This window comes from Rattus norvegicus, chromosome 2 (assembly GCF_036323735.1).
Source record: "Rattus norvegicus strain BN/NHsdMcwi chromosome 2, GRCr8, whole genome shotgun sequence".
In the NCBI taxonomy this organism is placed as follows: Eukaryota; Metazoa; Chordata; class Mammalia; order Rodentia; family Muridae; genus Rattus; species Rattus norvegicus.
This window is the reverse complement of record NC_086020.1, coordinates 150,608,477-150,620,530: the sequence shown is the minus strand read 5'-3', so window position 1 is coordinate 150,620,530 and position 12,054 is coordinate 150,608,477. Positions and strand designations below refer to the sequence as shown.

Sequence of the window (12,054 nt, the reverse complement as noted above, 5' to 3'; positions counted from 1 at the left end):
AAAACCACACTGAGCTTACAATGGCAGTGCTTGCACACCTACAAGCGCAGTACTGGAAAGGTAAAAGGACAGCAACCTCAAGAAACAGGGAGATCCATCCTTTGTCCTATTTCAATGGACAAAGATTAAGAGAGATACCCCTTATCAAGGGAACAATGACAGCTATTAGGATGGCTTTTAAACACAAATACAAAACAGTGAATGATAACTGGAATATACAAAAACCAGAACTTCAGTTGTACTTTTGGTTAAAAAGTAAAATGCTGCAACTGCTCCACAAGATAGCACATACTTTCCACAAAAGAAAACTAAAAACAGAATAGAAAAAAGAAAAGAAAAAAAAAACAAAAACAGAACAGCAATCTCACTTCTAAGTATGTATACTCAAGAACTGAAAGATTCTTGAAGCATTAAATATACACCTACATTCATAGCAAGGCTCACGATATTCAAAGCACAGATGTATCACAAACGTCCAGTGATGAATAATTAGATAAACAAAATGTAGTACCCACAATGCAATGTTCTGTTACTTAGCACTTGAAAAGAAGGAAATCACATCACATAATACAACTTTAAGGACATTATGCTAAGTATGAAATAAGCTAGTAACAACAAGACACTATTGAAGACAAAAATAAAAGGAAGACATGCTTGTATGATACCACCTGTATCAAGTATACAAGGGAGTCAAATAGAATTTAAAGTAGAAGGTGGTTATCAGGCAGTACAGCAGAGACAAAACGGAGTGCGTTTAATGGTTAAGTTTCAAATCTGCAAGCAGAGAAAGTTAGAGATTCTACTATTCTATTCCATATGGAAGAACTTATTTTATGTTTTATACTATGAATTTAAAAAGACAAGTCCGGATAAGATATAGAAAATGGAAAATATGGGAATGTATAAATTAAACATTTTGGACAACAGTCTTTCAAAAAATCAAAATGCTAAAGAGTCATGACATTTGGGAACTATTTTTTGTTGAAATAGGTTCACCTATAATCCAATCCTGGATTTTTAACTTGCTATGCAGCAGAAAGACCATGAAACTCTGGATTCTCCCACTTAGACTTCCTAAGAGATGGGATTTATAGGAATGCAGGATCACAGTGTGCTTGCTATTCTAGCAATTCTATACCTAGGTATCCACTAGAGGAAAAGGCAAGTTGACAAGAATTTGTAACCAATATTTATAATGTTATTTCTAACATCCAAAACAGGAAATGTCCAACTGAAAAATGTGAAGATATATATACAATGGAATACTATTTGGCTATAAAAAGGAATAAGTTCTAATATGCATATACCATAGATGAGCCTTGAAAATACATAAGGGGGGTTGGGGATTTAGCTCAGTGGTAGAGCGCTTGCCTAGGAAGCGCAAGGCCCTGGGTTTGATCCCCAGCTCTGAAAAAAAGAACCAAAAAAAAAAAAAAAAAAGAAAGAAAGAAAATACATAAGACTTTAAGATATGTGCTGGGCACCGTAGACCATGTCTGTAATCATAGCACTTGAAGGAGGTAGAGGCTAGAGGATCACCAAGGTCAGCCTCAGCTATGTAACAAGTTAAAGGTATGAGTGACTTGAGGTCACTTTTTTAAAAGCAAAGTAAAAAAGCCAACCACAACAGCCCAGGTACTGGTGATAAAGTTATGCAAGGTGTCCAAAACAAGCAAAACTACAGAAGCAGAAATTAGGTCTATCTACATAGCAAGTACCAGGACAGCCAGTCAGGAATACAGATATCATGTCTCCAAAAGTAAATTTAATTAGTAAGTAAGTAAATAAATAAATAGCGGCTAGTGGTTGTCTAGGGTTGACAGGAAATGAGGAGACCACAGTCAGAATGAAGAATGACTACCTGCTAAATTAGAGCACAAGATACACTGTGTTCCTTTTGAGGGTAATATAGATATTCTATGATTAGTTTCTGGCAATGGTTAGTCAACCTTTAAAGAACTGAGAAGAAACAAGAAAGGATGGAGGAAAAGGAAAATACTCCATGTACACACTTTATGGAAAAGTTCTCACAAGCCTTTACCTCTTCCCTTAACTTCCTGATAAGCTCTGTGTCGTTGTGGTGGGTTTTGATGAGTTCAGCTTTGCCGCTTGCAACAAGGGATGCACTTTCGATTAGATCAGGCCGTAAAGTGCCTTGGGCAAGAAAAACCTCCTCTGGCTTCAGACTCATTTCTCCAATGACTTCATTGGCAATCTGTTACCACAAAAGCAGAGCAGTTTTCTGGGAAATCAATCTTTCAACAATCTTTCAACAGTTTGAATTAAATTTGACTTTTTTTGAAGTACCAACCAAGAAAGTAGATCCATCAAATTACCAAAAATAAATTTCTGAAAACATTGTACATTGAACATGATTTTAAAATGTATGTGAGCAGTCCTTTCAACATTTCCTAAAATCTGGTCATGGGCTAACCCAAGAGAAGTGCAACGTCAGCTGAAAGGTCCATTCCTAAATGCTTAGAACAGTAGCTTAGCAGTATGCATACTTTTTAAACTAAAATAGTTTCTATCTGTCCACAGGACAGACACATACACACACATACACACATACACACACACACACACACAGAGTGTACATATTCAAAAATAAAACAGAATTATCAAAGTTTGTTATTTGATATAATATAAAAACAAACTAAAACAGACATAAAACAATATACATTGCACACATTTTAAAAAGGTACCTTAACAAAAGTATCACCAATAATTTTTCTTTTCTCCTCAGGACTTGTTGTCATATTTAATGTTTTGCTAATTCTTTTCCGTGGGGTCCTGTCTTCATCTGATATTGGCAGAGTAGTTGTTCCATTATAGAAGGAATGAGCAGCATTTATCACTGGGAGAGATGACAGAAATATTTTAAGCTACTGTATTTCTTTAAATTATAAGTCAAAGCACAGAATGAAAGCCAAGACATATCCACCATTTGATGTCCTTTACAATCCCCATGTGTTCAAAAAGCCAGCAACAAACCAGCAGTAATAAGTCAGGTCTAGGAATCAGAGATCTCTGAATTCTTTCAGAACCTCTGTGGCATTTAGATATGAGGCCATGACCCTGCCAACAGTGCTGGTTGCTGTCTCTCTGTTCAGTGTTGAACTAGAACAATGCTGTAGATACATTTACAATTACATGGGTATTCTTTTATTTATTATTATATAAGATCAAGTAACCCTGGTAGTTCTGCAGCGAAGTGTTTGCTTAGAGGGTCATGGGTGTGATTCCCAGCACTACCAAATATGAGAAGCATGTAAAGAAAGATAAAACACTATGATCTCTATTTGGTAATAGAGTGTAACTACTAGTAAGTTTCAGCATGAGATGATGACGTAGCTGGCTGTTTCAATCAGGGTCCATCAGATGCCTGTAGTTCCTCCTCATAACCTGCTCAGTTACCCACAAGCTCCTTCCATCAACATTTGTACAGTTAAACTGAGCAAGGAAGCGAAGGAATGGATCGCCATTTAATATCACTTAGTTCTATTCATATTGTACAGTCCTACTTGTAACCTCAACTATGCCTGGTGCAGTGTTGCAAGTCCAAAGCCTCTTAGTAAACCATTAGCTTTCTCACGGCGAGGACAGATGGAGTGCACTCTGCATTAAGGATCTGCTTCTCATGCTTTCAAGTACTCCGTGCTTTAGTCACACCCAGTGACCTATTTCTCCCAAAATCAAATGTTCCCACTTCCTGAGCCTCCCCTGTAAGTCTGCAGTCGAGTAAGCTTGTTTCCTATTAGCGTCCTTCCCACTTTAGGCCCAAAACTTTGAACTCCTCCATTCTATCGGTCCTATTAAAGTTTCTCTACTTTAAAGGCTACCTTAGAAAAAAATGTAACTACACAAAAATGGTTATTGCAAACACTAGTAAACTAAAACTAAAGGTATCGCTAGGCCAACTTTTTCTTAGTCTGACTTCAAAATGTTCACATTAAACCTCACATAACAGAGACTATTTTATACACACACACACACACACACACACACACACACACACACACACTTGTGTATATGTGTGTGTATATATATTTGAAAATTTACTTCTGTAAAATATTCACTTAATCAAGTGGGTACCTAAGCCCTTCTACAAATACAGGTTGTTTTACGAACAAGCTCAAACAGAGAAAGTAGATTAAATTTTGTAATTTGTAAAGTCCAAAAATATTCAGGTAAGTGAACACATTGCTAGGTCCCTACTGGGACTCTGTTAGAAGAGTACTGAGGACCCTTTAAAGTTAAAATTCCTTAGCGTATCAGAGAGAGTCCTCCGTCCTCGGACACCTGCATTTTCCTCTCCACTGTTCTTTGAAGTGATTGCTCATTCCTTCTGCCTTTATCACTGTATCCGTTCATGCCTTTGCTGATATGTAGGAGGCATCACCTTATACTCAGCCTTTTAGCATCAGTTAAACTGATAATGTAACTGTGTCCAACTGTACTTTTAATCTAATGTATCATTTCATCACTGTAGCCATTAGTTATCTGTTTTTCAGAGGATAAATATAAAGTTTCTTAGTGCCTATCACTGCTTTTAGAGTGACGGTAACTGGGGATCTTCAGCACTCACCCACACATGACAGATGTGTCTTCCTCCATCATGCCCCACTAAGTTTTAAAGTGTCATCTCACTAAACGTGGAGCTAACTAGTTGAGCCAGATGGGCTGGCCAGCAGGCCCCAGGGATTCATCAGTCTCCATCTTCCCAGTTTGGGGGATTATAGGCATACAGACACATACGGATTTTTAAATGGGTTCTAAAGATAAGTTCAGATCCTCATGCTCCTGTGCGAAGTACCTTATCAACTGAACTGCCTACGTGGCTTGCCTTAATTCTGGCAATGCTGTCTAAACTAATCCAAGTTCCTTGTATCAAACAATTCTCCTGCCATGGTTTGTTCTCCTAAGAAGCTTAGGATTACAGGTGCATACAACAAACATGTTTTGCTAATTCTAGACTTTCAATCTACTTTCTCTGTATGAGTTTGATTGAAAACAGCCTATATTTGTAGAAGGGCTTAGATACTCACTTGCATAAAGAATGCCGTGAAATAAGAGGGGAGATTTTGAGAAGACAAAATGGTAAATGCAAAATGGTAACTTACAAGTATCAGTATAACAATCAATGAACTTTTCTTGAAACAGAGAAAATGATACATATGAACTAGGTGTGTTTAGCCTTTAGTTTATAGAGGAAACTACATGTTTAAGATTGGACTGACCTAAATCACATGGCTTGGAGAAATGAACCCTAGTGAAAATGAACTTCTCCATGATTAATTAATACCTTTGACCTGAATTCCAAGCTTTTTGAGGGCCTCTTCAACAGACTGGCTTTCTCGTTTTCTCATAAAGCCATTATCAATGTGTACAGCAATGACTTGATCTTGGTTCAAAGCACGATTTAGCAAAGCAGTACAAACAGTTGAATCTACACCACCACTGAGTAAAACCTGCAAATAAAACGGAGAGAGAAAAAAACAAGCAGAATAAACAAACAAGAAATAAAGAGGTACTGTTACCTTTTATAATTACTTAAGAGTATTGTATATATCAGGATACGTACAGTAACTGACAAGACACTGAGGGGATGCAACACACAAACTACACACACACACACACACACACACACACACACACACACACACTGTCAGTTGTCAGGGCTAATCAATACTACTCTGGATTCCAATATTTCTGACCTAAATCTTTATAGACCAGAAATAGATCAAACGCTTACCAACACTTTTGACGTTCCTACTTTCTCTTTAATCTCTCGAATGCACTCAAGTTCTCGGTTCTGCACAGTAAAGTTCCCACTGCATCCAGCTATATCATATAGGAAATTCTTCAGTATTACTTTTCCATTTTCTGTAAGGCCAACTTCAGGGTGGAACTGTACACCATATAGCTTCTTAGATTCATTGGCTATACCTTCGAGGAGAAAACAATCACAGAGCAACTTTATGTTGAAGATACAACTAATATTCACAATCCATTCTCCATTCCTCAAAACCTTTCTCTATAAATATTAAATGTATATGTCTATTCAACTTTTAATTAGAGAGAAAAAACACATAATAAAGCTATAATCTTTATAAAGCATATAGCAAAAAAAAAAAAAAAAAAATGAGGTTTAGGACAGACCAGAGACTATTTCACTAGATTCTTATCTCTCTGTCGTTACTTTGATTTTCTTATCTATTTAACATAGAAAACAACTCAATTTTGGTTCTCAGTCCAACATGACTTCTACTCATACTCAGCAACTTCCAATGCCCAACATTAAAAAACCTTCATACAACAAACTTTTTCAGTATTTCCTAATTTTCTTTTCCAGTTCCAGTAACTACAAATACAGGTTGAATAGCCCTACTCTGAAATGTCTGGATTCAGAAGTGTTTTAAGTTGTCATACTGTAACAGTTTCCAGAATTGAAACATTGCATCCTAGGAAGCTCCTTAAGCAGAAAGGTAAACAAACAATCCAAAAAGCTTCAAGAAGTTGCTGAAATTGACCAGATTCACTAGAATGCCTTTAGGATGGGAGAAGCTGAACTACAAAGAAGACCAAGACCAGACCAGCTACCTAGAAGAAGCAGAAACCTGCTGGGCTGCCTGGAAGAGGTTTAGACTCATTTGGGCACCTAGAATAACCTCCAACCTGTTAAGATGCCAAGAAGCAGTGCAGTATGTTCCAGGTTCACAGCTTTGTGAACTGTCACCATGTTGTGGTAGGCTTTGGTAATGCAGCTGTCTGAGTCATTTCTGTTCCTGTAAGTAACCTCTCACTCATATTCCTGTAGTAACCCCAAGGAAACTCATTGTTCCATCTAACTGGACTTAGTGATATCCATACTTTGGACTGTTGTGGGTTCCCTATCAACTGTATGTTGTGTCTCCCTAGGAAAAGTTTTGTCACACAATAGACAACTTTTAAATGAGATCCAAGAACAAACATGAAAGTCACATAGATAAGTAGCCTAAAATTACACAATATTTTAAGTGTACTTGCATTTTGACTACAACTTGTCATCTGGGGATACTTATAGAATTTACCACTATGACATTAGTTAGTAATCAGATAGTTTTGGATTGTGGACAACTGCAGGTATTCAGATTGGGGATATTTACTGTATGACTGCACACACTTGATCAAAGAATTTAACTGATTATCTACTAAGCAACAAGTGCTGAGCTAGGGGCTTTACAAGGGCATCATTAGCCTAATTTTATAGTTCATGGATCAAGAAATTTATCTCAACTCTTATAAGTCACACCTGGCAGGCTCAAGATGGAGGCATTTATATTCTATAAGTCTTCCAGGATACCACTCTCAGTTTACTTATTTCACTGTTTGCTTCTTACTCTTCATTGCTGGTTCCTCTTCACCTGGCCTATCTCTATATATAGAATCTGCCAAAACTCAGGTCTTAAATATCTTCTTCATAAACTCTTAAGTGATCTCACATTCTCATGAACCTAATATTCCACACTTTGGTCCATCTGTATAGCTCCAGCCTAGGTTTCTCCTCTGAAATCAAGATATATAACTGCTTACCTAGACACCTTTATTTTGATGTTATTTAATAAAGTCTCCTGAATTTCATATGAAATCCCAAACCCCTGAAGCTTTTTCTACTAGGTAAATAGAAATTCCACCCATCTGTTACTCAGGCCAAAAATAAAATAAAATCCAGCATTTAAAACCTGCTTGCCTTACCTTTGCTACTCCACACTCAATTTATTAGCAAATCTTTGTCTCTCCACTTTGTATCACATTACAAAGATATGACTAGTTCACTTCTACCATCCTGCTCCAAACTTTGCTTTACTTTTTCTCCCCTGATCACCAGAAAATACATCAGACAGCTCAAAGGGCCTGCAGCTCCACCTTCAGAACCCACACCACTCTCACCTTCTTGGGCACATATACAGATACACATACATTTATACGAATAAATTAATTATAATTTAATTTAAGTACTTTAAAGCATTATTTTTGCTTTATTTATGGTTTAAGTACTTTAAACCACAATTTTCTTGGTTAATAATGGTTCCTACCACATTTACAACAGCTATTAAAAATAAAAAAAGAAAAAAGAAAAAAGAACCCACAGGACAGCTCAACAGATTAAGGCACTTGGTATCAAACCTCAACTTAGTAGGATCCAAACAGTGAAGGAAAGAATCCTTTAGCAGCCCTCTGACCCACGGGCAAAATACATGTTTTGTTAAAAACAAATAAAGTAAAATAAACATTTTAAATGAAAATTTAAGAAACTCATACAGAATCATGATCACTGAAAAGAGTTTAAATGAAACCTGCAACATTTTGAACTTTTACCTGCAACAATGTTCCCAGAACGAGCTACAACCTTGAATCCATCAGCTACTTTGTCTACACTGTCTCCATGTGTAAGTAAAACAATTTCTTCCTTCTGCAGGCCCCTAAACATAGAAAAAGTAAAATTTACACACAAATATCTCAAGGAGAACTATAGTTGACAGGTCAATGAACTGTCTAGTTTTATAACAACTTGATACAAGCTAGAATCATCAGAGAGGGAACCTCAACTGAGAAAATGGCTCCCTAACATTTGGCTATAGGAAAATCTGTAGGACACTTTCTTAATTAGTGATTGACTATGGAAGGCCCTGCCTACTATGGGTGGTGTCATCCCTGAGATGGTGGTCCTGGGTTGTATAAGGAAACAGGCTGAGTAAGCCAAGAAGAGCCAGCCAGGAAGCAGCACCCCTTCATGGCCTCTACATTAGATCCTGCCTCTAGGTCCCAGCTCTGCTTAAGTTCAATATGATGAGTTAACTTTCATGATGAATGCGGATGTAGAAATAAATACGCTAAATAAATAAGTAAACTAAATAAATCCTTTCCTCTCTAAGTTTCTTTGATTGTAGTGTTTTATCGCAGAAATAGTAACCCTAACTACAACAGTCATTTTGTTTAGAAATAGAAGTTTGCTATATGTAGATTAAGAAAATTCAGGAGATAAAAGCTATGTAGCAATGCAACATTGTTAGAATGTACATAGAATTTATGTATGAACATACATAATTATTATAAATAATGCCAATAAAAGATATTAAATCTGAAAAAGGGACAAATAATAAAAATTGAGATCTCGGGGGTTGTATAGAAATCTCAGTGGTTTAAAATACTTGCTTAAAACAGCATGGGGATAAAAGTTCAAATCCTGAGTATCCACATAAAAAGCCAGTTGCAGCCACATGTGCACCTGTAACCCCAATCCAGAGGGCTAACAAAACAGGAAGTCATAGGTATTTCCTGGCTGCCAGTCTAGCTCCAGGTTCAGTCAGAGAACTTGGCTCAAGAGGATGAGGCAGAGAGCAGTAGAATAGAGTGTCTAACATCCTACTGTGGCTTCTATGTGTATGCACACATATGCATAGAACGCACATAAGCATACACACACAGCATATACACGTCATACAGCGCACACACACACACACCATATAGCATGCAAGTGCATGCACATGCACACATACACATATCATGTACCACATACAGCACACACAGACAATAATTTTTAAACTTCAAAACTAAACTAATGAATATATGAAGCTAGTACACTAATTACACTTTAAAAAGTTACAGGTGTAATTTCAACATTTAATTTCTGAGATTTTTCTCTTTAAAACAGATATTTCAATGACTTAATAATTCACTGTCATATCAGTAATGATGCTGCTGATACTGTTATTCTACAACTATATGTACAGTATGTAAGATTCAGGTTATTATATGATCAGGCTGGCGGGAGTGATGGCTCCGTGGTTTAGAGCACTTATTTCTCTTCTAGAATATCCACATTCTAGTCCCAGTACCCACATCAGAAGACTCACAACCACTTATAACTCCAGTTCCAGGAGACCTAACACCTTCAGTTCTGATCTCAAAAGGTATGCACACATGGAACACACACACACACACACACACACACACACACACACACACACACACACACAGAGAGAGAGAGACAGTGGCATACAAATATGGATGAACCCAAAATTAAATAAATGTAATTTAAAAATAATACCTGAACAATGAACATGTATTGTCCATACTAATGTTGAAAACGCCATCCTCTCTAACACTTTTTTTATGCACAGTGCCTCCAAAAACCTTATTCATCATCTGTTCAAAGAAAAAAAGTAATACATTAATATGAATCAAAAGAAAAGTTTGTATGTTGATAATTATTTATATCCTTCGCCTTTAAAAAGTTGTTTGTACCATAAACATATCTGAGTAAGCAAGTGTTTAATGTGTGTAGATAACTATATTACTGTATATAAAATTATTAGAGGCATGAATTTATAAGAAAATTTGACTAGGAATTTGACCTGAGGTTAATCTCTACTAAACACTGAGATACGTGTCCATTTCGGGCACTTTAATTAACATTAAAAAGAAACAGTTCAGCCAGGTGTAGTGGAGCATCCCCCTTCATCCCCGCCCTCCGGAAGCACAGGCAGTGAAGCTCTGTGGGCTCAGGCCATGTCTGCTCTACACAGAGTTCCAGCACAGCCAGAGCTACACAGTGAGATTCTATCTCAGAAAGAGTAAAGAGAAAACTTTCTTTAATACTTAAGTCAGAATTAAACTTAAAACCAGCTACAAAGGCACTTTGAGATTTAAAAGCCATTGCAGGTAAAAAACTGTAGCAACAACACAGGAGTTAGGGCATGAAGAAAAAAAAATAGGAACCATTTTGACAATTATACAAGTTTGAATGGCTGAATTAGAGAATGGCAAGAAAGATGGGAGGCAAAATATTAGATGAGGGCAGTGCAATCAAATGTCCTGTGTTTAATATAAAGGGCATGGAGGCATGTTGGAGCATGTCTTTAATACCAGCACTCGGGAGGCAGAGACAGACACAGGAGGATCTCCACAAGTTCAAGGCAAGTTAAGTCTACAAAGCAAATTCCAGGACAGCAGGACCTCTTATACAGAGAATCCATGTCTTTGGGGAGAGGGAATGATGATTATGATGATGATGAGGAGGAGGAGGAAGAGAAGGAAGAAGAAGAGGAGGAGGAGTGGGATGTAAAGGGGATGAACTAGCTCGGCGGTGATGGTACACTCCTTCAATCCCAGCACCCAGGAGGCAGAAGCAGGGTGAATCTCTGAATTCAAGGCCAGCCTGGTCTACAGAATGAGTTCCATGAGAGCCAGGACTACACTGAGAAACCCTGTATCAAAAAAAAAAAAAAAAAAAAAAAATCAAGAAGTGGCCAATATGGTATATTACTCAATCTGTTTTACCCATTATGTGAGTAAAAGGACTGCAAACCCAGGTTTTTGCTCTTAACCCCTGAATCATCTCTCCAACCTCTTGGCTATTCTTTTTTTTTTTTTTTTCCATTTTTTTTCTCTCCTGCATCAAGAGCAACATTCATCAAATGACACAGACTCATGAGAGAGAAAAAAAGAGGGGGGGGGGGAAGAAGAGAGAAAGAGAGAGAGGGAGGGAGGGGGAAAGGTTGTGTTTTTCAGATTCTATAGCTGTCAGGAATATGTTAAATTGAAATTGCACAAACACTTTTTATTCCATTCTTCATAAAATATTTGGTAACGACCCGAATCGCACAGATGGAACATTGCACTAGATGAAAGAAAGACCTAGGAAGAGCATGCAGCCTTGTAGTTAAATACAACAGGCGTGAGGGAAGGCAAACAGTGACAGGACAGAGATGTGGGAGTAATTCTGATTCAGATATAAGGAGGTTCAAACAGCTTTTGTCGAAGTGTGTGACATTTGTGGAGAATCTAAAATGAACTTCAAATTTTACCAAAGTGACAGGTTTCAGGCAATGTGCAGAGCCAGAGGATAGAAATATCAGAAGGTGATGTGTTACCACACAATGAAAGCACAGCAGAAACCCAGGCAAACCCTGCCCAGAGTGTCAAGAGATCTTGTGTGACTTGTCTTTTCTTAAAAAAAAAAAAACCACTCACATCATCAGCAAGATGAGCATAACAGTACAGAATGCA

The 12,054-nt window shown here is 37.3% G+C and overlaps 1 protein-coding gene across 4 annotated transcripts in view; it reads right to left on the bottom strand.

Annotated features, from left to right (window-relative positions):
* Positions 1–12,054, bottom strand: part of Gmps (guanine monophosphate synthase) — a 53,741-nt gene that overhangs the window by 21,034 nt on the left and 20,653 nt on the right. For all 4 annotated transcript variants that reach the window (XM_039102016.2, XM_063281587.1, XM_039102017.2 and 1 more), the window contains 6 exon segments: positions 10,094–10,191; positions 8,362–8,465; positions 5,756–5,949; positions 5,306–5,471; positions 2,706–2,857; positions 2,042–2,215 (listed from right to left, as the gene is read on the bottom strand). In XM_039102016.2, coding sequence (XP_038957944.1) covers positions 2,042–2,215; positions 2,706–2,857; positions 5,306–5,471; positions 5,756–5,949; positions 8,362–8,465; positions 10,094–10,191 — 888 coding nt within the window.